This window comes from Aethalodelphis obliquidens, unplaced genomic scaffold (genome assembly GCF_003676395.1).
Source record: "Aethalodelphis obliquidens isolate GAN/ISIS:26980383/991018 unplaced genomic scaffold, ASM367639v1 scaffold70, whole genome shotgun sequence".
Lineage (NCBI taxonomy): Eukaryota > Metazoa > Chordata > Mammalia > Artiodactyla > Delphinidae > Aethalodelphis > Aethalodelphis obliquidens.
This window is the reverse complement of record NW_020838014.1, coordinates 9,438,620-9,465,487: the sequence shown is the minus strand read 5'-3', so window position 1 is coordinate 9,465,487 and position 26,868 is coordinate 9,438,620. Positions and strand designations below refer to the sequence as shown.

Below are 26,868 nucleotides of genomic sequence, written 5' to 3'. Positions count from 1 at the left end.
TCACTTGTTTGTCCTATATCTCTCCCCACAGTCCCTGCCCAAGATACACACCTAGCTCAGTATGCTACAGGATCTTAATCAGTCTATAGGGTTTGGAATCAGAGAACCTGGCCCTGTCAAATAATGGCTGTGTGATCTTGGATAAATTACTTTATCTCTCTAGGCCTCATCTGTTCCATTCATTCATTTAACGAATATTTATTAATCACCAGTGGTGAACAAGACAGGTACTCAGTCCCTATCTTCATGGAGCTCACAGTCCACTTTATAGAGCCTCTGTGAGGATTAATGATGCAATAAAACAGGATAGTACAACAGAAAGAGGGTTGGTTTTGGAGGCAAACAAACCTTGGTTCTAAATCCTGGTTCTGCCACTGTGGCCTGTTCCTTAGCTTGTTCACCATTTGTGGAATAGCTATTATAATACCTATCTTAATAGTTCTGCATGGATTAAATGAGATAATGAATGTAAAGCACACAGCACATAGTACTCAATGAGTGGCTGCTATTATTACGCATGTGGATATGCTTTGATAACTGTGCATTTGATAGGTATTGTTAGCATTACCGTTTCCTTTGCCCCTTTTTCCGCATGGCATATAGACCCCTTCTTCTAACGGCTGACAGCTGGTAGTCTCTAAGCTGGCACGATTGCCTGAATGACCAAGTCACTTTCCTTGCTCTGTAACTTCTGTGTTGCCCTCTTCAAACCTATCTATTTTAAAATTATTGCTGTCCCTTTATATCACAATATGGTTACATGATTGGAAATTCTGCCCAGCTACTCCACTAGGCTGAACAAATGAATCTTGTGTGGTATTTTCTGTTTACAGTTTTTCCTTTCCCTCAGAATCACAGACAGCTGCTTTGTTGTAAGTGAGTATGTAGTTAAAATGATTGATCTGAATGTTTCTAATTTTTGGAATGTTGGATTAGACCCTGTATTACTTTCCTGTGGCTGCTGTAACAAATTATCACGAAGTTGGCTTAAAACAACAGAAATTTATTCTCTCACAGTTCTGGAGTCCAGAAGTTCAAAATCAGTATCACCGGGCCAAAGTCAAGGTGTCACAGCAGGTCTGTGCTCTCTCCAGAGGCTCTAGGGGAGAATCTGCTTCCTTGCTTCTTCCAGCTTCTGGGGGCTGCCAGCATTCCTTGGCTTGTGACTGCATCATTCCAATTTCTGCCTCCATGTTCATGCTGCCTTCTCCTCTTCTGTGTTTCATCAAGTCTCCTTCCCTAAGGACACCTGTGATTACATTTAGGGCCCACCAAAAATCCATGATAATTTCCCCATCTCAGATCCCTAACTTAATCACGTCTGCAAAATCATTGCCACATAAGGTAACATTTACAGGTTCCAAGGATTAGGACATGGACATCTTGGCAGGGGGCATTATTCAGCTTACCATAGTCCTCTCCCAAAGTCACATCACTTTTCAATCCTTTCCTTCCATCCCTTCCAGAGACTATGCACTGTGGGCTATTCAGGGATACCTTCTACAAATTGAAACAGGAAATGTCAGATGAAGTATTGTTAACCAGCTTCCCTATCTTCATAATAATGTGAATTAAGCCAGGCCAGACTATTCTCATCATCCTGTATGATCAGAGAGAACCTTCTCACTCACCTCTCAATTCCAGTATCTGTTTATTATCTATTTATCCATGCTGCCCCACTACAAGATTGTATTTATTTTTATAAAATTTTTATTATAGTTTCATGTGGTGTTTTTTTTAATTTTTAAAAAAATGTTTATTTATTTAGCTGTGCTGGGTCTTAGTTGCAGCAAGTGGGATCTTCATTGCAGCATGCAGGCTTTTAGTTGCAGCATGCAGGATCTACTTCCCTGACCAGGGATCAAACCCAGGCCCCCTGCCTTGGGAGCATGGAGTCTTAACCACTAGACCACGAGGGAAGTCCCCATGTGTTGTTTTAATGTTTTTACTCTGGTGGGTATACAGTCTATCTGTCTTGCCTCTTAGACATTCATCTAATATTTTATCTCCTAAGGAAAAAACAAAAGTATTATCTTTCTTGTTGTTGTTCAACATTATGGTACAAGCACTTAAATATTCCTCACTATCTTGGTCTTTCGTGTCCCTTTCAGCCCAGCATCCATCAGTGACTTCCAAAAATTAATTGTAGCTGTCAGATATGTATGTCTCAGTAATTGCTACCCTCCTACCTCACTGTCCCTTTAACCATCCTTACGTAAACCATTATATCCATGATTCCTCACTGAAAATCTGATCAAAACTATGAGCACCCTCCCTACACCCCCACACACACAAATACTCATACGCACACACACACACAGACACACACACATGCTTAATTTTACTTAGAGTGTTAGGGGACTTGTGAACCCCCACGAAGTTCAGCCATGGACTGGACCTTGGGCCCTGGGTTAAGATTCCCAAATTGGAAAAAACATGGGCATCAGAATTTCTACTTTCATGCCCCACTTCTGCCACAGCTATGTGACCTCAACCAAGTCATTTCTTAGCCTGACTTGGACTAGATAATCTCTAAAGTCCCTTTCAGCTCTAGAAGTGAATGAGTCTTATGAGCATTTTCAAACGTAGATCACAATTCATTGCTTTTTTCCTGATCACTTTGCCCAGTTTCTCATTTCATGCTCACATTTCTGAAATAAGACTCCCTGTTTCATTTGGCTTTGAGTAATCATTAAAAAATAGTCCTGTACTCTGTGCCAAAAGGGATTTAACTGGACATGGAATGGACATATGCTTTTTAATAGGACCTTCCCCATTATAGCAGTCTCCTCCCCTTCCTCTTTATTTCAATATTCTCCCTGTTGTTTGCATGTCAGGAGAGCTGTCACCCAGCACATTGTGCTAAATTGTCTCAAAGAGGGAACTGGGCCTGAAAAGAGCTCAATGAAAAGAACAAGAGTGGCTAAGCTTTCTAGGCAGCAGTGACCTCTGAAGAGCCTCTGCTAAAACCAAGGGTGGGAAAAAGAGAGTTTTCTTTTCATGCTGTCTTTTAATGGAAGAATGAATATTTTAAAAAGTCAGTTAAATGTAGAGTATTAGTAAAGAGCTTATGCTGCTTTTCAAACCCTGGCTGGTACATGGAGTGCTTGCTTCAGTTGCAGAGCAGGTAAGATAAGTTATTATTGCCCACTAGCTTTTGAACACCTTCCTGGCAGGGAATGTATGTTATTCATCTTTGCATCTCTAACGCCTAGAATAGAGCTATGCACCTATTAAGTGCTCAAATTTTTGTTTAATGTGTGTGTGGCAGCCATGAAAACGTGTTTAATATCTCCAGCTGCCGGGAGCATAATTGACTGACAGCCTTAAACTGCTGTTCCCTCTGAGTTCATCACCACATTTGCACTGAGGCCACACATCCTGCAGGCTGCTCCCAGTCAATGACTGAGCACAGCAGGGGTCCTAACTCAGGCACATCCTAGTGAGATGTGGGATTCCTTTGGCTTGAGGACTTCCTACTGGCCTGGCCAAGCCTTTCTTGGAACGGTGCTGCAGTCTGAGACTCACATATCCAAACTTCCTGCCTTCCCTTTCTCCTTCCACAGGTGTCAGACCTAGAACATGGTCTGAAGGCTCTCCCTTCTCCTGCTTCCTCCCCAGTAAATCTCTTGCCTGTCTGTCCCATCTTGGTGTCTTCTCCTTGTCAGATCTTAACTAATGTAATACAATAGAATTAATGAGTCCTTGTTGTAACTAAGAGTAGAGAGTGGTCATGTTGGATGATATTGGAGAATGTGTGTGATGAATTTTTATTACGAGGCTTTAGTTAAAGCCATTTGAAATGTTTGGAACCTTAGAGTCAAAAGAGATCCTTTCTAGGCCTTCCCTGGTGGCGCAGTGGTTGAGAATCTGCCTGCCAATGCAGGGGACACGGGTTTGAGCCCTGGTCTGGGAAGATCCCCCATGCCACGGAGCAACTAGGCCCGTGAGCCACAATTACTGAGCCTGCGCGTCTGGAGCCTGTGCTCCGTAACAAGAGAGGCTGCCATAGTGAGAGACCCGCGCGTGTAGAGTGGCCCCTGCTTGCTGCAACTGGAGAAAGCCCTCGCACAGGAACGAGGACCCAACACAGCCATAAATAAATAAATAAAATTAAAAAAAAAAGATCCTTTCCAAAAACAAACTGATTTTATCCCTCCTTCCATTTAAAACTCTTCAAGAGATTTCCATTGCTCCTAGGATAAAGCCAATATTCTAACATGACCCACCAGGTCTGACCTGATCTGGTCCCTGCTTTTTTGTGTGTGTGTGTGTGCAACCTCACCTTGCATTTATACTACCCCTCACTCTCTCTTTTCTGGCCACACTAGTCCCTTTATTCACCATATTTCCTGCTGCTGCAGAGCCATCGTACATGCTATTCCTTCTGCTCAGAGCACTATTCTCTCACCTTTTTGCCTAGGGAATTCATACTTATATCTGAGCTTAAATATTACCTTGTCAGGGTAGCTTTCTTTGACCTTCTTAATTAGTCAGATGCTCCTACATTTACCACCATTTACCACTCCTTTATAGCATTTATCACTGTTGCAATTTTTCATTTGTAAAAATTGTATGGTGTATGTGTATGGTTTTGCTCACTATTGTAACAGCCTAGCACCCAGCACACAGTCTAGCACAGAGTAGGTACTCAATACATATTTGTGGAATAATTGAATCCAAGTATTGAGGGATGAAGGGAACTGTTCTGGAATTTCTGGAATACAGTGTCAAGTCTGGAGTTTGATTTTACCCTATATACAACTAATAACATAGCCGGTTACTGTTTCATGGATGCTGGCAGAAGTCAAGAGACTTCTGGGTCAGAGACAGAGGACTTTATTACTCATAGAACAGCAAGTAGCATGAGCATCCTGTTTGCTTGCATTGGTTTCCCCTGTCTCCCAAGTCTGATGTGGAGGGCTCAGGTGGATGCTTACAGGCCATGGGTTGCATTACAGGAGAGGAACACTGAGCTTGGGGAACCTGCCATTTTATAGCAAACAGTAAGCAAGCTTGTTCTTTGTCCCAGAGGGAGATATTACTTCATCCCTCAAGGTTTCTTGCTGCAAATTAAATCCTGAGAAAGGGCCCAAGTAAGGAGCAGTCAGGGCCTTGAAATCTTGGCATACCTAGCAAGATGGAAAGTAGTGCAGGAGACCTGTGGAGGAGTGTTTCCCAATATACAGTCCTTCCAAAGATCATTTATGCCTAGGGAAAGCCTCAGAATTCATTCCCTTCCTCCCTTCCCTCCTTCCTTCCTTCCTTTCTTTCTTTTTTTCTCTTTCTTTCTTTCTTTCTTTCCTTCTTTCTTTCTTTCTTTCTTTCTTTCTTTCTTTCTTTCTTTCTTTCTTTCTTTCTTTCTTTCTTTCTCTCTCTCTTCTCTCTCTTTCTCTCTCTCTGTCTCTCTCTGTCTCTCTGTCTCTCTCTCTCATATATATATAGTATACACATAGTATTCCAGAATGGAAAAGGAATCTATTCATGGGTTTGCTCACCAGAAGCACAGCCTTGAAAATGGCTAATAGGGCCATATTTCCTTGAGTGACAGTATTATATAATTGACTCTGGAACCAAGACTGCCTGGGTTTGAGTTCTTGCTCTTCTGCTTTCTAGCTGTTATATCCTTGGGCGAGTTATTTAACCTCCCTATGTCTCATTTCCCTCATCTGTAAAATGGGGAAAATAAAAGTACCTGCCTCATAAGATTGTTGTGATTAAATAGGTAAAACGCTTGGAGAAAATGTGACATACAGTAAGTGTTCAGTAAATGTTAGCACTTATGATCATGGTGGTTATTACTCTTCTAGGCCAGCTGACCAATTGTGGAATAATCTACTTCATCAGTCAGTGATAATGGTATGCTGACCTTGGAAACTCTGGCCTCCAATATTTATGCTATTCTCCTTTGGTGTCTAGGACTAATCAAATGTGAACTAGGGAAGTAGCGGAGGAGGGCAGGCATACTCTGGTCTTCCTATGCAAATGGACTTAATCACAGCATAGGCTTATTAATTAAAATGCTTTTAAATGGTAATAGGTAGGGAGCTAAGGGGGCTAGATTCTTAATGTAAGTACAGGTTACAGATACTGTATTGAGGCAGAGCACTGCTTGGAAGCGTTCTTACTGCTGAACTTAACTACTTCTCTTTTTGCAGTGAATGTGGTGGAGGCACTTCAGGAATTCTGGCAGATGAAACAGTCCCGTGGGGCTGACTTGAAGAATGGGGCTCTCGTGGTTTATGAGATGGTTCCCTCCAACAGCCCTCCCTATGTCTGCTATGTCACCCTGCCTGGGGGAAGTTGCTTTGGGAGTTTCCAGGTAAGAGTTCTGAGGCAGCAGTAGCAAAGATAAACGCTTAGGTGCTACTAATGTCTTTCTCTATCACTTTGGCCATTAAATCTCTATCCAAAGTCACATATTTGAGGACTTGGACCAATTCTGGGCAAATCATTCTGATAAGCATCTGAGGCTCATTTGAGCAGAAAAAACCTCAGTAGCATGCTTTTCTTTTAACCATACTCAAACTCAAAGTGGGTTTGAGTTTTTGAAGGCTGAAAGAAAAGCAGACTACTAGCATCTAACTCACGTTCTAATCTGGCTTTCCAACTTCCTGCTATCTCTTTTTCAGGACGTAGAATAATACTCATTGCCCCCGGTACTTTTTCTTATCACTATCACTAAGGAAAGCAATGTTTGAGGACTCTAAGAGATCAAAGGAGAGGGACTATATATGGTGGAAATAGTACTCATCTAAGCATTAGGAGATCCAAATTCTTGTTCCCCTGACTGCTAACAGGGCAAGTCGAGTAATTAATCTGGGCCTCAGTTTCCCCATCTATAATATGAAGGAGATAGATTAGATTATTTCTAACCAGTATTTCTGGTACTAGCATTCTACAGTTATATGAAAGTCCTGTAGTATATGATGATGAAAAGCGCTGATGCTATTACAGGGTAACGAGAAATTTGACTAGTGTGAATATTATCATCAAAGATGGATTTTTCACATTGCAGATAGGAAGGTAGCCTCCTGAAATGTCAACTTAGAGCCTGAGTAGGAATTTAGAGAAGAGACTAGACACTTTTGTTCTGTTTTCTGTATGGTTTGTATAACCCTTAGACAAAGTTATACCCTCTGCTCTGTGCTTCCATAGTGCCTTGAACTTCCCCTATCATATCATTTATCAAAACATATCATAATTGACTGTTTCTCTCTCCTAGTGGACTATGCTCCACGGAGGCAGAGGTAGTGTCTGTCTTCTTTCTTGTTCAGTTTTAAATCTCTACCATCAAACTCAGTGCCCAGCAGAGAACAGACACTTAATAAATCTGTTGCATGAATGAGTGCCATTGTAGCTCAGTTCCTGCCTCAAACGGAAACAGACCTAAGGAAGCTTCATTTCAAATTGGGTGACTAAATTTTTCTCTCAGAACCCCAGCCATTTCAGAGAAATAAACATATGCCCAAGATGACTAATGTTTATCTTTTGCTACTAGAAAATAAGACCTTTCCTTCCTTTTCCCACCTCACCATACTGTTGATTAAAGATTTAATAATTTTATGGGGATGCCCCAAACTGGACCATCAGAGTAATTTGATTTCTGTTATTTCCTGAAAGAGTAGAATTATCTATCTTGGCCCCTTTTAGCTTATATCTTTTATATCCACTTTGGCAGGTGAAATTTCTCCTGGTGGTTTTCTTCATAGATGACTTTTCAGAAAGAGCACTATATAGTAGAAAGAGTAGCAGGCTAATAAATAGTGAGAGAAGTGGAAACAGAGAAACTGAATAAGCAAGAAGACAGGATTAATGCACAAAACTCCATATGTTGTTTCAGAGAGACCTGTCAGCTAAAGGAAACTGGGAATTACTGATATTAAGGATGGTTAAGTAGCAAACATAACCTGGTCTACTTTTTAAAACTATAACATCACTTTCTTCCTTTTCTCTCATCCTAATCACAAGTGACAGAGGGCACAGAGGCCTTTGAGGCAGCCAGTGAAGATGAATTATAAAGGTGGCTAGGGATCTGAAGTTGAGTGATTTAAGACTTTTGAAAATCAGGCTTGTTCTATGATACTACATATGTTGGAAACAATGTAAAAACATGAATTAATTTAAAAATTTTTCTTGTTTTCCTCGGGTCAGCTTTCCTTTCCCTAGCCACCTCTCTTCTCTTTGCTTCTACTGGGAGCGGGTGGGGGAAGACTATAAAATCCTTCCTCAGACCTTAGACTCTGTTCAGGGATAGCTCCATAGCCCACTACATTATTGGGGAAACTGCCTGCACATAGCTAAAAGAAAAGTCCAAGAATCCCAAATGGGTGCTTCTGATAGAGACTAGAGGGCTCCTCTGCAGAAGCAGCTTAGACATAGCTTTGTTCTAATCTTAGGTTATCTAGAGGGATGAAAAAATTCTTGCCTGTCTGCAGAATAAGAGAACAAGATACAGATTTCTAATAGACCGGCCAGAATCTGGCTTTTGGGTAATTAATTCTCTTGACAGTTTAAACAGGGGTATTTTTCATATCCAGTGATTATATGCTGACCTCAGCAGTCTTCTTCATCCTGCATTCAATTTGGTATGAGCTACAGCTGTCTCCAGTTCCTTAATGACTTCAGGATGTTGAATCAAATTTATGTTTCCAAATGCCCCAACCATTTTACAATAAAAACTTTGGAGGGTGTGTTGAACAAACTGAGTTCGCCAAAGAGTATCCAAGTGTCTTCTATCCCAAGTGTTTCCCTCCCACTTTTCCTTCCTCTCTCAGATACACATGCGCACATATTTTCTCTGTCTCCCTGCCTAGTTTTGCCCCACAAAAGCTGAAGCCCGGCGGAGTGCTGCAAAGATTGCGCTAATGAACTCTGTGTTTAATGAACATCCTTCCCGAAGAATCACTGATGAGTTCATTGAGAAGAGTGTCTCTGAGGCCCTGGCATCTTTCAATGTAAGTTACTTGGAGTTGGAAGGGAGGAGAGTGGGGGATGGGAGAATTGGCTGATTGGGAACTCTTGTATATTCCCGGGAAACAGAGCATGAATTCTTGGTTTTCTTTCCTGTCTGCATTTCTGTTCTTTCTGTTTATTTTCTGTCAGTCTTTTGTATTATATGCTCCACATGTCTCAGTCTCTAATTCTATGTGTGTTTTTGTTTTTGCTATTTTGTCTCTTTGGTATCTAGAAACCTTTACTTCAAGATTTATGGAAGTTTAGAGGTATTACAAAATAAAAATTGAGCTTGAATTTCACTTTTCCCAATTTTGGTTTAAGACCTTAGTCCCTTCTTCCTTCACTGTTCTTTTTTTTATGATTGTTTTTATTGTCACTTTGTTTCCTGCCTCCATTACTTCATCATATTAATGAAGAACACTTTATAATACAAGGTCTTGTCTTTTTACCTGTCTAGGAATGGGGAGTGTAATTTATTTACTCCCTTTAAAAAGAACATCTGTTCTTTAAATGATAATGATAATGATGATAACCATAGCTAATCCTAACTGAGTATTTATTTTGTGCCAGGGACTCTTTGAGGGGATTTATATGTATTTTATCTCATTTGAGCTTCACAACAATCCTATGAGGTATGAGTACTATTATTACCCCTATTTTACAGATGAGGAAACTGAAAACACAGAAGTGAAGTTTTGCCTAAAATAATATAGCTTGTAAATGGTAGAGCCAAGACTAGAACCCAAGTCAACTTACACACTTTTCTAGCTTAGAGGTACATCTTAGAAATTAGCACTGCCTTCTTCCTCCCTCTGCACAAGATCATTGATAGGGAGATAAAGTCAGATCAATTTTCTGTTTATGTTTTCTTTGCATTTATGATGTAATTACATATACTAACTCCTTCAGTTATCTGTTTTGTAGATTAGCATTGAACACTCTGAATCATAATCCCTCTGTAGCCTAGGACCCGTCTGTTTTTCTCCTATTACTTTTTGCCCCAGTCAGCAGTATCTGCAAGGAATAAAAACATTTTTATATTAATCAAATCAGTTAAAATTAAGAAAGCACATTTTTCACTCTTAAGTCACCTAGTGTATTATAAAATGAAACATTAGATTGGATTATAGAAAGCAGTGGTTATGAGCATGGGCTCTGAATTCATCGTTTTGAAATTATGGTTCTACTTGTTATGTGACTTTGAACAAGATATTTAATCTGTCTTGGTTTCCTCATCTGTAGAATAGGATAACAATTATACCTATCACATAGGATTATTGGATAAAAGAGAATATGTTCCAGCACTTAGTACATGTTATCTGTTTAGGTGCCTTTAGATGCAAGTAATAGAAAATCTCACTTCAAGTTGACTTAATAAATAAAGGAAGGAAATGTATTATCTAACATGATAAGAAGTCTAGAAGTAGGGCAGATTTCAGGGCTAGATAATTCGATGGATCAAGAATGTCATCATCTAGGATGGCAGCCCCAACCTGGACTTCAAGCCTGAAGACCAGTCCCATTTTGACATAAAGGACGAGTTCTGATGTCCCATCTGTAGGAGCACACCCTTGGGAGGGTCTGGCAGGAAGACACTCAGGTGCAAAATCTCCTGCAAAATTGGCTGCCTGGATCTGAATAAAGCAGACATTTAACCTGGGGGAAAAAAAAAGAATGTCATCATCTACTGGCCCAAATTCTTTCCATTTCTCAACTCAGCCATCCTCTAGATATTGGCTTTGCCCTTGGGCTGACTCCCCTCAGGGTACAAGACAGCTACAGAGTTCCAGTTGTTAAATACTGACAAAACTAAACTCAGAGACAGAAAGAGACCATCTTTTCTCATGTCTCTTTAGTAGTAAGGAATCTTTTCCCAGAAGCTCTCCAGCAGAACTCCCCTCTACCACCCAATGCCCAGAATTCCCACCTTAAAACCAGTCACAGGCAAAAGGGATTAGGATTTACCCACTGGAGTTAGGATAAAATCACTCTTCTCTGAGGCAATTGGGAGATGTATAGGCACTAGAATAAGATTAAGGTTCTTTAGTAAGGAAGAAGGAAATAGATATTGGATAGGTCACCAGCAGTGTCTGCTACAAAGTGTTTAAGAAATGTAAACTATTATTCTTCTCATGCCAGTATTCTTTTTTGATTAACCCCCCAAATTGAGAACTTAATGGATTTCTCATTAATATCCCAATGGAATTCCCATACTCCAGAATAACAATTTTCATTTGGTCTTAGCCATGGGCAAAGAGTGATGTCCACATTCTTTGCTTTTAGCTTTTGTCCTTCAAAAGTCCTGAATCTGATACTATATTATGTCTTTTGACAAATCACCTAGCCTCTGTGGGTCTGAGTTTCCTCATTTGTAAAATAAGTAGGTTAAATTAAAATTAACTCTAATTCCTTTCCAATTATATTCTAATGTTCCTACTACTAATCAAGTATTCTGTGATTAAATGTTTATTGAATAAATGGAGCTCATATATCACCTTGTTAGGTGTAGAAGTGTCATATGTGGTGGAACTTGCCAATGGTGGGTCATTCCACACTGGTGTACTCCAAATAGGTTACAGATGTGCCATGATATTGATCCCCTCAACTCTCAGGGGAATTGAACAAGGCCTAGGGCGGATGGACTCCTCTGCCCCACAGCCTCTGCTGGCAGCTGCTCTGCCAGCAGCCTTCTCTGTATATCCCAGTTGGCTGTACAGATAGGGTCATTATTTTCTTTGGGCCATATCATGGAAAAGTTTGGAGGTACTGAATAAGGTATTGCATTGAACTATTAAAGATAAAAATGAAAACTATTGCTTGCTTTAAAGCCCTAAATCCTTATGGTGAAAATTACCACCATTTTCCTTCCTGCCTCTAGATTTTCACTTCTAAATACAAATTTTGTGATCTTTGCTTCACCAGAAAGATTAACTACATGTGGCATGATTGTTTCTCATGAGCCACAAAACAAGTGGTTGATTTTGAGTAGTTCTGACTTCTTGTTAATTCTAGCACAGTGAAAGCAAATAATAATAATAAACTAGCACTTATGGTATACTTACTAAGTGCCTGGCATTATTTTAGGTGTGATACATGTACAGTACAACCTCATGATAAAGCATCCCACAATAAACTGAATTTGGATATAACTTGATTGGCTCCTGACCCCTATCCAGTCCCCTTGCTCAAAGAGAGCAGAATAAAGTTCTTATCTTGGGAGGTGGGGGTGTGTGTGGAACTGGCTAGAAAGAGCAGGAAACCTCTCAGGAAGCAGGAGGAGAAAGTTGGATCCCTGTGTTCCCAGTAGTCTCCTGGCCTTATTCTTCTAGATCAGGTTGACAAAAGGGTCACTAGTAAACCAGGAGATGCCCTTATTTTGGGAGTCCCTGCAAGACCTAGGATCTGGAATTATCTCCAGTAATATGAAACCACCACCAAATAGCACAAACCAGAGCCAGTACCTGAATGGATTTGGATTGTGTAACTGGACACCAGGTCCAATACAATAATGCACCCAAATTGTATGATTGGAATTGTTAGACTGCATTTATCTCTTTTTAAGTTTAAATTTAAAAACTCTTTAATTCTTAAAACAATCCTGTAAGGTAGATCTATGATTGTTCTCATTTTACAGTTAAGGTAGCTGAGGAACAGAGAGGTTAAATAACTTCACCAAGTCCGCAAGACTAGTAGGAGCTCTAGTCCACGCTCTTAACTTCTATACTGTATTGTTTTTTTGTACACACTAGGCTTGCAGGTAGGACAATGTATCTTAGTTCTACCCCTGCGGGGTCATGTCGCCAGTAGAAGACACATGAAGCAAATGTCCAGGAGGCCAAACTGCTACCCAGAATTTGCCATGCTTATGACTTTTATTGTTGCCCTTTAAAATGCATTTGTCAATTGTCCTCTAGGCTAGTCCAATCCTGTATGCTGAACTCACTCTGTTATTTTAGCTAAATCAGGACTCTTCTCTATGTTTCAGTGTTCCCCCTTTTGTAAAATAGGGAAAACCAGGTTGACTTTTCTCTGTCACCTAAGTTAAAATGTGTGGTGACTTTGGAGGCCTCTAGGACTGTGCTGACCAGCAGAATAGCCACTAGCCACATATAGCTATTGAGCATTTGAGATGTGGCTAGTATGAATTGAGATGTGCTGTAAGATGAAAGAGATACCAGATTTTGAAAACTTAGTACAAGAAAAAGATGTTTCATTAATAATTTTTATAATGATTATAGTTGAAATAATATTTTGAGTTTATTAGGTTAAATAAAATATGCTATTAAAATTAATATTTATTGTATATTTTTTACTGTAATGTGGCAACTACATTAAACATGTGGCTTACATTATATTCCTCTTGGACAGTGCTCTTTGAGGTGATAATCCTGATTGAAAATCTATTTGTCTTTTCCTTTCCTCTGTTACCAGGGCAACAGGGAAGAAGCTGACAACCCAAATACAGGGATTGGTGCCTTCCGATTCATGTTGGAATCCAACAAGGGCAAGTCAATGTTGGAGTTCCAGGTACTATACTATTCTATCTACTTCCCTGGCTCTAATAACATGGGTCAGCCTGTATACACACACACACACATACACACGTGCGCGCACCTCCTACTAACACTCGATTGGAAAGGAAGGCAGAAAAGGTTATTAGGATATTTTTCAAAATATAAATATCTTCCTTCCCCCAAAGACGTATCAGAGTTGGTATAAGAGATGCTGCCACAACTACATTTTGTGAAAGTTTCCCCATTTAATTCTGATGCAACCCCCCAATATATATGCCACTGTCCTGGCACTTCATATTTTCTTCCTCCAGGAGCTAATGACAGTTTTTCAACTGCTGCACTGGAATGGCAGCCTTAAGGCCATGAGAGAAAGACAGTGCTCTCGGCAGGTAAGAGTTCCTATGGGTGAGGGGAGTCTGGCAGAAGGACTATTTTTTTTAAAATATTTATTTATTTATTTTGGTTGCACCGGGTCTTAGTTGCGGCACATGGGCTCCTTAGTTGTGGCATGTGAACTCCTAGTTGTGGCATGCGAACTCTTAGCTGCAGCATGCACGTGGGATCTAGTTCCCTGACCAGGGATCGAACCCAGGCCCCCTGCATTGAGAGCACACAGTCTTAACCACTGTGCCACCAGGGAAGTCCCAGAAGGACTATTTGGAGGTGGATGTTGTGTTAGAATAAGCAAGCCTACCAGGTTGTGAATCTTGAAAGCCTTACTTAAAGGCTTCATTCCCATAATCTTTCCTTTTAAAATCTTAACTGTGATTCTTTTACCTGCCTTGCTTCTCCCACCAGGAAATTCCCCATAAGAATCTCCTCAAAGAACTCCAGTGCTGACTTCAGTTACAACTCAAAGGCTGAGAGTTCCTAGTCCCAGTTGGGTCAATGTGGTATGAACCTTTACTTTGTCCGTGACTTTGACATTCCTCTCCCCCTCCAGGAAGTGTTGGCTCATTATTCACACCGGGCCCTAGACGATGATATTCGCCACCAAATGGCATTGGACTGGGTGAGCCGGGAGCAGAGTGTGCCAGGAGCGCTGTCTAGAGAGCTGGCCTCTACTGAGAGGGAGCTGGATGAAGCCCGGCTGGCAGGCAAGGAGCTGCGCTTCCACAAGGAGAAGAAAGATATTCTCATGCTGGCTGCTGGGCAGTTGGGCAACATGCATTCTTCCAGTTGCTAGGCATCTACCCACATACTCCCCATCCTCTCCAGGCCCGTTTTTTATATGTCTTTCTAAGACTTAGTGTGATTTCTGTACATACTTTCTCAGTTTTATACTTTAAAATACATATATATATATACATATATATATATGTATAAATTCTACACCTGGATTCCTATTTGCTGAGAGATCCCTCTTCTTACTTGTAGTTTTTGGATGTAGTTGCTTTTAAAACATCTCCACACCACTTTACGAGAAGAGCAGGCTGTCTTTGGAGCTTTGTTAGCTCTTACACTCCAGTAACTCTGTGTAGTCATTTCAATAGCACAGAGTGATTGACTAATTGTTCATGTCTCCTTCTTTTAAAATAACAGGGAGCTTGAATAAGGACTGTGTGCCTCACCCTCACCCTCATTCCTGCTTTCTCTTGGACCCAACAGGACATGAAAATGAAGACTTCGGCTTTGGTTTCTCTTGAGCTGGGGCTACTTGGTACCAAGTTGTTCCTCCAGTAACTAGATATTTCCTAACCTACACCCCCCGCCTCCACACCACTACCTTACTCCTCCTCTGCCTGCAAATGGTACTTCATTTTGGAGGCTTCCTTACTTTATTATTTGGAAGGAAGTGGAGATCTGGTTTCTTATTTTTAAAATAATTGCTGAGAAACTGCCCAGAAACAAGAGAGGGAGTATAAACACAAGCTGTAGGGGTTTATCACCTACGTTGCTTCTGGGGCATGCATACCATACCATACCATTGTCCAGATTTCCAGTATACTCTACTGAAGGGGCCAGGGCTGAAGTTGCTTACCTTTCAATATTCTTTTTTTACTCCTCCTCCCCTGCTCACCTAGCTTAGTTAAGCCCTGGCTATAGATCTTCCTGCCTGCAAAGATTGGTAGAAGATAAAGCATATTTCCCTCCTTTTTCTCCTCCCATCGTTTTTCTCTTTGGAAGCATTATCTGTCCAATTTGGTGAGGGCTATGTTCCTCTTACTCCCACGAAGTGGCTGCTGTTTACGACCTTAGATGTATATACCTTAGATTCACATTTGTTTTCCCTCTTTTCTTTCCTCTTCCTCCACATTGATTATTAGAGCATGAGTTGATCAGAAAAATTAGATGAGACTTTGGCATTATGGCACTTCCTAATTGGAACCATGAGAGACTGCAAGAGGGGAAAGAGAATCAATGATCAGCTACCTGTGTTTTTAATACTATTCTCTTCCCCCACCTCTTTCCTGGGTAAAATAGGAGAGAAATGATCTGGAGTACAGCTAAAGCATTTCCCTTTGGGAGAATTTTTTGTAGGTCTCTCTAAGATATATTTTCTCCTTGTTTCTGTAATCACCTTTATACTATATTATAGCTCAGTGCACTTCCTAAACTGAGTTTGGGAAATTAATGTTCCTGCAATTACATTTTCCATTTAACAATTATACACTTTGCTTTTAGAAATGCGTTAGGAAACAGGCTACAGTTTGCTCTTTTGGATCAGATAGGGGAAAGGTGAAAGTCAGCTTTCTTGCTTTTGAAATCATCTTAGTGACCAGTACATATGGGATCAGAAGCAAGGAATCTAGCAACAATTGCATTAGTGCTTGAAAGGGATTTCCTTGAATTCTCCAAGCTCCATCTCTGTATTCCATGAAGCACATGTAGGGTTGGAGCAGAGGCTCCTACATTAAACAATAGGTGTGTCTATTCAATTTTTATTGATATTTATAATCCAGATATCATAAACCCTCATTTCTCCTTTGCTCTTTTCTCTGGGAAGTGTTAAGGGGTGTTGAGTTATGGGAAGAACTTGTCTTTGCACCTCCTGGATTATTTTTCTCAAATACCAACCAGTAAGATCCCAAAGAACTTGAGAAAAATTGTTCCCTGATCTGTCTACTTTTGGTGTTAAAGTTTTACTTACCTTTTAGTACTTTCTATGTATTTTATATGTATAATTTTATACAATTAAAAATAGATTTTTGTCTAGTGAGCCAGATTGATTCTTTCTTGAGACCTATGTATCAGAGGAGCTCTAAAATGACCCTTTCTTTTACATATATATGAAAAAAGAACTTTTCTTAGTATTTTTTTGGTGGTAGAAATAAGGTTGTACTGCTGGGGGAAGGCATCTGCCTCTGCTTCTCCAGACATTTAAGGAGCCTGAGTTTTGTTCTTGGCCCTTTCTCCTGAAGCTCTACCCATTCCGCTGGCAGTCGCACCCACTATCATACAATGGTCAAAACTATTCCTCTCACCCCAAACTGTTATTTTTCATTTGCGGTACGCGGGCCTCTCACTGTCGTGGCCTCTCCCGTTGAGGAGCACAGGCTCCGGACGCGCAGGCTCAGCGGCCATGGCTCACAGGCCCAGCCGCTCCGCAGCACGTGGGATCTTCCCGGACCGGGGCACGAACCCGTGTCGCCTGCATTGGCAGGTGGACTCTCAACCACTGCGCCACCAGGGAAGCCCCCCAAACTGTTGAGCTTTTACATCTATATTTCCACATATTGGACATTACCACCTGAATGACACAAGCTCTTTGAACTTACATATCTAAAATAAACCATTTCTCCATACGTGCTCCTCTGACTCCCCAGATCTGCTATAGAAATTATTATCTGCCCAGCTACCTAAGCTAGAACCTCAGATCCATCCTCAATGCCTCCCTATTATCACCTAATCAGTCACTCACTGTTGAGTTTACTTTCGGTACAAACTTCCCAATCTGTTTTGTCCATATCTACTGTCTTAGTTCAGTCCTTTATCATCTCGGGGCTGGACCACTGCAGTAGCTTCCTAATTAGTCTCTAACTTCGTTCTTAACATCCTCCACACTACTATCAGATTTCTTTCTAAAATACTTATGACTGTACCACTCCCTTGCTTAAACCATCACTTAGCTATCTGTACCTTTAGCGGCACTTCCCAAATTTTATATGTGAACCCTTGGTATTATCTGAGAAGATTTTAGGTGGTACATGGCCAAACATTTTTCATTTTTACTAGTTATGCTTTTAGCTGAATTTGTAATAGAAAAATATGTTTTCCATTTATGGCAGTGATATTTAAATTTAGTGTAAATTTGTTTAAAACGCCAGTCTATTTAAGGAAAAAACACAAATTGAAAATAGTATGGGGGCTATTTGCAAATGTTAAAAATTATGAATACTAAAATATTGAATTAGAAAAATTTCTTGCCTATAGGATAAGTTCCAAATCCTTAGCATGACATACAGTTTGGCCCTAAACTATATTTCCAGCTTTATTTCCTGATTACACAGCATCAGGCATACGGAATTTCTTGCCATTCTGATATTCATTCAATAATATTTACCAAGTGTCTACTATGAACCAGGCACTGGTCTAAACTTTGAGGATATAGTTGTACATAAGAATCTCTGCCATAAGGATTACATTCTAAGGGGAAAAACAGACGATAAACAAGTTAGAAAGTAAACAAGGTAATTAAAGATTTGGATTTAAGTTCTGTGAAGGAAATAAGAATGAAAGATAGAGCAGAGAAGACCCCTCTGGGTGACAGTAGTATCTCAGGGAGACCTACAGGACGGGGTTGGGGTTGAACTAGCCATGTGAAAAGCTGGAGCAAGAACATCAGGGACAGAGAGTTACAAAAAGTCCAGAGATGGGAAAGAGTAGAACATAGTTGAGGGAAAGTATAGGGAGAGCTTAATGGGTGAAAGGGAAGAATGGTGGTGGAAGAGTTTGGAGACATAGGCAGAGCAGGCTGTGTGAGTCTGAACTTTATTCTAAGTGCAAAAATAAGTCAAGTAAGGGTTTTTAGTAGAGATGTGACCAACTGATTTTTTAAAAGATCACACTACATATTGCAGAGAATGGATTAGTGTATCTTAGTCTCAATACAACTCCTTTGCCTGGAAAAGTACCCAGACTTAAAGGCCAAGTTTAAATGGAAGCCCTCCCTTAAATGCACTCTTACTTCCCATCCTATTAGAAACTTTCTTTTTATTGCCTTAGTGCGTTGTGATGGCAACGATCACTTTCATAATGTTATTATAAAGTGATTGTTGATAATGCAAGTATTTCCCCTTGTCTTGCTAGCACCTCTTCTAATATTAGACACACATATAGGCATTCATAACTGTTTGATTTAAAAATTAATAAATGAGTGAATATGCAGTCCACTATTGTTTGTGTAAGGCCTACGTCGGATTCCAGAATGTGGGGGCAATATTTTCCTTGCCTCAACTCCTGGGTTTTTAAACGTGAAATATCTGTACTATCCTCAAAGAAGCTAAAGCCCCTATTTTGTTTAAATCCATGATATTTTAATTCCCAGAGGTGGTAGGCAGAGTTTGAGAGATTTTTAGTTTTATTTTTTTGGCCGCGCCAGGCAGCTTGCAGGATCTTAGTTCCCTGACCAGGGATTGAACCCCGCCTGCAGTGAAAGCGGGAGTCCTAACCACTGGACCACCAGGGAATTACCAGAGAGATTATTTTTTAAAAAAAGAAAAGTTGATATCTGTCTCATCAATCAACACGGACACCCAGGTCTGCTGATTTTCTGAGAGAGAAAGGCCATGCTGCAGTACGTTCCAGAAGCAGCTTTTTGAGGCAGCATTGCTGACCGAACAATTTTTTTTTTTAATGCTTCCATCACAGATCCGACTGCTCCTCGGGAACAGTATAGGCCTGCAAGTTTTTAGAGAAAAAACTTTCTTCAACTTCCATTTCCTGGTATGCAATGAAAAGAGACGAAAAGCAACCCTCTAATAAAATTAGGCTGGGCTCCACTGTCAGTACTGTTTCTCGTTGTCTGCTCTAGGTAAGAGTAAGTCACTAACTCCGCCCACACCCCCAGCGTGTCCCACACGGGGTTGCCCCCTTCTGCTCGCGACCCGCTCAAGATGGCTACAGGAGCACTTCCGGCATCTTCCCCAAGTAGGCCCGCCTCCACTGCGTATTATTACCGCGCCGAGGGCAGGACTTAGAGTTAGTTTTTAATTGGTCAACTTGACTGGAGACCTTTCCCATCCGCGACAGTTTCCCGAGGAGCCAAGTGCTTGAGCGCCACGGACGAGAGTTAGAGCTTAGGCAAGATGGCGGACGTACTGGATCTTCATGAGGCCGGGGGCGAGGATTTCGCCATGGATGAGGATGGGGACGGTGAGGACAGTGGAGGCGGCTGCGGGAAGCGGGGAAGGTGCGAGAGAAGGACGTATTAGGAAAATATAATCTTTCCCCCCAGCAGGGAGGATGGGAGCCGGGGAGGTGGGTTTCGGTTGGTTGGAGACTCCGCCCCCGATGGGAGGAATGGGGGCGGGCCGGGAAGGGACTGAACCTGGAGGTGGTGGGGTCTGGTTTCTGATAATGTCTTGGAAGGAGACTATTGTTGTAAATAACTGTTATCTTTCTCACTTATTCTTTCACTTCTGGGGCTGCAGAGAGCATCCACAAACTGAAAGAAAAAGCGAAGAAACGGAAGGGCCGTGGCTTTGGCTCCGGTGAGTGTTTGTGGGTGGAATGGGGTCTAGAATGGCGAGAGCGACGAGCTTTGGAGTCCCCATAAAGACACATGGTGAACAGTGGGAGGAGGGGGATTTCCGGTGATCTCCTGTGTCTTTCTAATAGAAGAGGGGTCTCGAGCGCGGATGCGTGAGGATTATGACAGCGTGGAGCAGGATGGCGATGAACCCGGACCACAGCGCTGTAAGTAAATGGAACCTGTCTGTCTGTAGAGAATTAGGGGCCAATGAAATAAAACCCAGTAGGAATGGGGTCAGAGGTAGCTTAACCAATCTCTGTGGAGTCTGCACACTCTACTTCTGTGATCTTGCTTGAAGTTTTTCTTTCATGTGCTCAAACAACCTCCCTCCTTTCCCGAACAGCTGTTGAAGGATGGATTCTCTTTGTTACTGGAGTCCATGAGGAAGCCACGGAAGAAGACATCCATGATAAATTTGCAGAGTATGGAGAAATAAAAAACATCCACCTCAACCTGGACAGACGTACAGGATATCTAAAGGTATTCTGAGTGATACTCCATTGCTTCTCTTCACCCATAAACCTTAGACAGCATTGGTAGTTCTCCCATGTTTGCTGTGGTTGGCCAAGAGTAAAGTTGAAATAAAATGACTTTGGGAATTGATTTTGTTAGACATAGCAAAGAGACAGGCAGAAACAGACAGACAAGTTGTATATATAGTAGGGATATGTAATGTACATTTGTTGTTTAGAGTTTATGGATTTTTCTGTTTGAGTAGAAAAAAGCTTGGTGGAATAGAGTTTTGATAATCTGTCTTTTCACTTGTTCCAGGGGTATACTCTAGTTGAGTATGAAACATACAAGGAGGCCCAAGCTGCTATGGAAGGACTCAATGGCCAGGATTTGATGGGACAGCCGATCAGCGTAGACTGGTGTTTTGTTCGGGGTCCACCCAAGGGCAAGAGGAGGTAAAGTGGAGAGGGGAAACACTATCTTAGTGGAGGAAATATGAGCAAAACAGAATAAGGACATGGCATTATGTCCCTCTGATGGACCCTGCCCCTTTTCCTTCTCCCTAGAGGTGGCCGCAGACGCAGCAGGAGTCCAGACCGGAGGCGTCGCTGACCCATCCTCTGTTGTCCAGGTGTCCTCTCCAGAGATTCCGTTTGACTATGCAGCCTTGGAGAAATAGGGCTGGGGTGTAACTCACTGCATCTATACTTAATCTCTTACCCTACCTGCTTAGTGTTTCTTTTGAGTTATGAATAAATGTCCAATTTTTGTTTTCTAAAATTACTTTCCTGTTCTAACATTGCAAGCTCTGAAGCACTATTTACAGTAAGACACTCTGGGTCACTGTGAAGATACTTCTTCCAGGGACTGAATTCTGTGTGAGTTTCTACATTAAATATAGTCTCAAGTCTCACCTAGGGTCAAAGTAGAAACACTGCTCAGTATTTCTTTCTTTCTTTTGGAAGCTAAGGGAGCCAGGGGTACAAGTGAGATGTTCTCATGATACTAGAGAATAATTATTCTGTTCTTAAATATGCTCTCCTGAGCAAATGGATGTCATAGGAATGTCTCTTTTGTTTCTCCTGCCTTTCTTGCTGCCACCTTTGTTTGTACTTTCATCTGTCTAAGGGTCTGAATCTCCTGTTGGGGCGTTCTCCCAGAACCTCCTTCCCTGGAGGAGTCTATACTAAGTTCTTGGTGCCCTCTTCGGCAGCCAAGGGTGAAGGCCCCATAGAGGAGAGGATCCAGAGGAGCACTGAGGAGGCCAAAGAGGAAAAGGATGTGGCTGAGGCTGGGAGGCATTTCAGTTAGCATGGTGGGATAGAACCAGTACCAAAGACCCAGCAGGTTATAAGATGTCTAGCAGAGGACGAAGGTCTGCAAGACAAGCAGGGCCAGTCGCAGACCCTGAAGATGAACATGGGGGCGATTGTCTAAGGAGCGGCAGAGGGCAAATTCACTGGCAGGGGCTGGGAACTTAGAAAATACACTCAAATTCAGAACCACTCAGCTTCTGAGTTGATGGATGGGCAGAAATAGTGAGATGGAGCTCTCCCCTTATAAGGAAGAGAATGGTACAAGCCCTCTTCCCCTTCCCAACCTGGGACTATACGCTCCCCTCCCACCAGAGATTATGACAGACGTGCTGCAAAAAAGGTTTCGATTGAGGTGCTGTTGTGTTACATGAAGCTACAAAGTCTATTTGAAGTCTTGTTGGTGTCCAAGAGCAAAGGAATACTGATCACCCTTCTCCTTAATTCTTGCCCAGCTAACTCCACTTCATAGAATGATGGCTAGTGGCTGGTTAGAATTGAAGGCATTCAATAAAGTTATGTGCAGCATCAGCTGCTAGAGATATGGTTAGCAACTCACTTTTGGTTTGATAGATAGCTATCAAATTTATGAGGCTAGAGGCAATAGTTTTAGGGTATGGGTTAGGGCCTGGGGGTTGGGGTCTCACCATGGTTCCCCTTCCTTGTCTGGGGACTGGACACACTGAGGACAGTGCGGCTATAGCAGACGGTCATGGCAGTCAGTGGCAGCAGGAAGAGGCAGCAGAAGGTGAAGAGGTGGTCTCTTGCCATCAAGCCTTGAAGCTGCTTTTGGTGACACTGAGTGAAGGGGACTGGACCAGCTCAGCGGACGGTGTGGAACAGGAACAGCTGGAGTGGAGTCAAGGACTATTAGAACTGGTCTCCCTTTCCCCTCCCATGCCAACCTACCCACCAGTTCAACAGTATCTCTTCCCAATTCTTTTTTTTTTTTTTTTTTCGGTACGCGGGCCTCTCACTGCTGTGGCCTCTCCCGTTGCGGAGCACAGGCTCCGGATGCACGGGCCCAGCGGCCATGGCTCACGGGCCCAGCCGCTCTGCGGCATGTGGGATCCTCCCGGACCGGGGCACGAACCTGTGTCCCCTGCATCGGCAGGTGGACTCTCAACCACTGCGCCACCAGGGAAGCCCTTTTTTTTTTTTTTTTTTTTTTTTTTTTTTAATGAGATTGTTGAGAAAACTTGGGAGCTAATACAGTGCATAATTCCAATTTGTTCTTAATTTCCTGCAGTGCTGAGTATGGTGCCATATTTAAAAGGTTAGGAATGTATCTTGAAAATCCCTGTCTTCCTCTTAGGCTGTTTGTTAAATCTGGGACTTAAAGAACCCTGTCTTCTCAAGTACTGTTCTAACATTGCATTTTATCAAAGGATATCTCTACCACCTCACCAACATTTTTTTTTTTCCTCACCAACATTTTAAGCTGAACTTATTCCTGATGTGTCTGTGATTCAGTGGAAAAAAGAAATCTTGTGTAAAATGGGTGCTGCTAAAATTTCAGGCCATTTTGCAGTCACTGTGTAAAGTGACCTGTAGTAATAGTCAGGTCACTGACTAGTGTACAACTATAATGGTGAAACAACGTTAAATAATAAAATGTAACATTTTCCAAATGTTGTTGGCTGCCCCTTCTCCTTTTTGGTAAACTGCTGGGTTTTTGGTTTGAATCAGTAATGAGTATTTTTCAGTTGAGAGCTTCAGGGTTAGTACCTGAGTTTCAGGTAAGGTAGACTGAGTCACTACTAGTTTGATAAAAGGCAAGCTTAGTAGGTATCAAATTTCTAGATACAAGGAAGGCATTTGGAAAGTGATTTCAGCAGGCATGAGGGACTTTCAGGAAAGGTGAATAGTATGAGCCACAGACATATAATTTTATGAACTGCTTGGAGTTATGATCAGGCTATTCTGAGCTAGTTGGGAAGTGGTCTTTCCTCTTCCCCTATCTTGAGTCCATACGTTTCTGGCCGTTTTCTTGGGGGGTGGGGGCGCGATTTTGCACCATGCCTAGAAATACTTGACAGGTTGTGAGAAGAGGTTTAAAAATAGGCAGGACTTCCCTGGTGTCGTAGAAGACTCCACGCTCCCAGTGCAGGGGGCAGGGTTCGATCCCTGGTCAGGCAACTAGATCCCACATGCATGCCACAATTAAGAGTTCGAATGCCACAACTAAGGGGCCCGCCTGCCGCTACTAAGACCTGGCACAACCAAATTAATTTAAAAAATAGGCAAGTCTCCTGGACTTATGTTTTGGTCCATAGCCCTACCTCTGACTCTCCTTTCCCTATTTTATGTGCAATTTACCTACTGTGGAAGTCTTTACCTCTGATACTTGAAAACTTGAGTCTACAAAAATAATTTCTAACTACACCAATATTCCCTTTACCATACTAACAATTTTTTATTGACACTAATATTTTAAATGCAACATATGGGCAATGCAGAATTTATACAAGAGGTCGCTAATTTAGAGCCCAAAATAACACCTTTTGCACCTGAATCATGTTACCGTCAGTTTGCTATTGAAGCAAATAGACATTGCATTGTTGTCGTTGGATTGTCAGGCTCTAAGAAAGGATGAAATGCATCTCCTATTCCATAATCTTGTGGCCTATATGTTTCAAGTGATTTATCCAAAGTCATCCAGCTAGTTAGTGGTAGAGCCTAGACTCAGGAAAAACAGAGCAAAGTAATACAAACGAACAACAAAAGCAATCCCAATTCTAATTCCCAGTCCACATCTAAAATTTGCTTCATATAAACCCAACTAATTCCTTTTGCACTGAGGAAACATGCTGCTTTTTAAAACTTTGGGTAGCAGAGGTCCTGTTTGCAACATATTGTTGGAAGCAATATTTTTTGTTTGTCTTAGAACTGCGGTCAGACTAACTGTTGTTAGTTATATTTCTAATATTTGAGGATTTAAGGATCAAATCTTAAATCTGACTCTGTAATGTATTATTCCAGAGACTGAAATTTTAGCCCTCTCCCTGACAATCCTAACCCTAGACTCAGAGATGCTGCTTTCAGATGGTGGTAGTGGTTTTGGTTTTTTTGAAGAAATTGCTTCATATTTAGCTTTTTTTTTCTAGATTTCTAGTTCATTTTCAATATTGAGATTTGATTACTTGGTACTCAAGTTCAGATGCTCCCTTTTGTTCCAGTTTTGACACCCACAATAAAGCTAGAGTAAAAAATACAAATCTGATTATGTCATTCTCCACCTTTTACTTTAGTGTCTCTCCACTGCCCTCAGGATAAAGTACAAGCTTAATATTTGTGATCTGGTTCTTCCTTCCCCTCCAGGCTCATTACTCACCATTTTCTAGTCCTCAACTTTAGCTGCAGCTTCTTTGAGATCATCCACCCTCCACCTTCTCCAGCATTCCTCCTGCTGTAATTTGTCTTAACACCTATCTTTCAAGAATCAAATTGTAACATCTCTGGGAAGTCAGGAATCTTTCCCTGACTGTCCAAGAGTGGGTCTTGGACAGTTCTTTAGCTCCTTATGCTTACCTTTAGCATAATGCTTAACTGCACGCTGTATTGTAATTGCGTACTAATTTGACTCTGCACTAGTCTATAAATTTCTTGAAGGCAGGACTTTGTTGCTCTATCCTTGATAGAGCATTTGAACGCACCTGGGGGATGCACAATAGTTTCTGAATTGATGAATGAATGTACCACAAAGTTTTACCCAAAGCCCCTGATTTCACTGTCTTCTTAATGTCTTCCCGTATATGTTTCCACCATGCCCTAGGGTTTTTCTGCAATAATCTGAAGAAGGTGGAACTCGGAGAAGGCAAAGAGGTGGAAGCCAAGTGTAGTAAAAACAAAGGCTCTTAACAGAAGTACAAATTAACATGCAATGATCTTAACTTGCAAGAGAGATAGCAGAGGCCCCACGCTGAGGATTAACGGTGACCGCGGCCAAGCACACCCCTTGAATCCGAAGGCTTCTGTTGTGTACCCAAATTCTTGTCCAGTCTAGCCCTGAGTTCCGACAAGTCACTCACCTTCCAGGCAAGCGGGAAAACGAGTACCCAGGCTGCTCCCAGAAGTTTCCTTCCAGTTGAGCGGGGTTCAAGCGGGTGGAGTACGGCTGCCTGGCGGTCGAGCCCAATGACCACAGGCAGGAAAGCTGCGGCATACATGGCCATTAGTTCAGGAACATGAGTGTCCGACATGCGATGTCCCCGGCCAGCCATTGAACAGTGATATTCCTGGTGGCATAACTATATCTATGGTCATAACCACAAAAATGACCAGTAAGTCGGCAGCTGCTAAATGGGCAAAGAGTCGTCTTACCGGAGAGGGGCGGAGCTGGCTGGGTTGCGGCCGTGTCACTGACAACAGCACGGCCAGGTTCCTCCAGCCGAAGAAACAAACAGCGCAACACTCACTCCCACTCGGACCTTGGCGGCAGCTGAGAAGGTGAGCAGCTCTGCGCCCTCCACCTCTACTCCTGATCCCGCTGCTGACCCCCAAGGGGTGCCGTTGCCTGCCGACATGGCGACCTGGAAGGGAAAGGGGTAGGGGGATGAAGTGTGGGTTTGAAGAGGTTAGCTGCGTCCACTGTTTCTTCTCTCTTCTTTTAAGGATATGAGTTGGGTATTTTGCGAATTTCGTCCACTAAAGCCTCTGTCTCTGGAGACTCTCCGTCTGTATTCTGGAGGTCACCTGTCCAACTGTCAGGGTCCTGCAGGGAACAGGGATCTGGTGCTGGCTTCTACTTCCATAGACTTCTTTAGCCCCTAGAGCCCTGGATTCGGTCGGAGCGTGCGAGTGAGTGTGTGTGTGTTGGGGGTGTTCTGCTGGAAACACCCCAGGGTTGGGGGCAACCCTATCCTAGCGGCCCTGGCGGGAGCACTGCGGCGCAGTCTCGCTACGCCCGGACTCCTGCAAGCCCCGCCCTTGGTCC

General features: G+C 42.1%; 2 protein-coding genes and 1 pseudogene across 3 annotated transcripts in view; 2 read left to right on the top strand and 1 right to left on the bottom strand.

The window, feature by feature from the left end:
* The window catches only part of LIX1L (limb and CNS expressed 1 like), a 17,560-nt gene extending 2,781 nt beyond the window's left edge, over positions 1 to 14,779 (top strand). Inside the window, 5 exon segments of the mRNA XM_027090983.1 lie at positions 6,159 to 6,322; positions 8,817 to 8,957; positions 13,390 to 13,485; positions 13,784 to 13,861; positions 14,416 to 14,779. Coding sequence (XP_026946784.1) covers positions 6,159 to 6,322; positions 8,817 to 8,957; positions 13,390 to 13,485; positions 13,784 to 13,861; positions 14,416 to 14,658 — 722 coding nt within the window. The 3' untranslated portion in view covers positions 14,659 to 14,779.
* LOC113611689 (gonadotropin-releasing hormone II receptor-like) lies at positions 8,951 to 26,868 on the bottom strand (annotated as a pseudogene).
* On the top strand, positions 19,652 to 21,402 carry RBM8A (RNA binding motif protein 8A). 2 transcript variants are annotated; one of them, XM_027091000.1, is made up of 6 exons: positions 19,652 to 19,787; positions 20,066 to 20,125; positions 20,256 to 20,330; positions 20,510 to 20,646; positions 20,938 to 21,074; positions 21,186 to 21,402. In XM_027091000.1, exons 1-6 carry the CDS (start codon positions 19,721 to 19,723, stop codon positions 21,229 to 21,231), a joined length of 522 nt encoding a protein of 173 aa, XP_026946801.1. In that variant the 5' UTR covers positions 19,652 to 19,720; the 3' UTR covers positions 21,232 to 21,402. The 2 variants fall into 2 exon arrangements, with proteins under 2 accessions (XP_026946801.1, XP_026946800.1); XM_027090999.1 differs by having other exon boundaries at positions 20,253 to 20,330.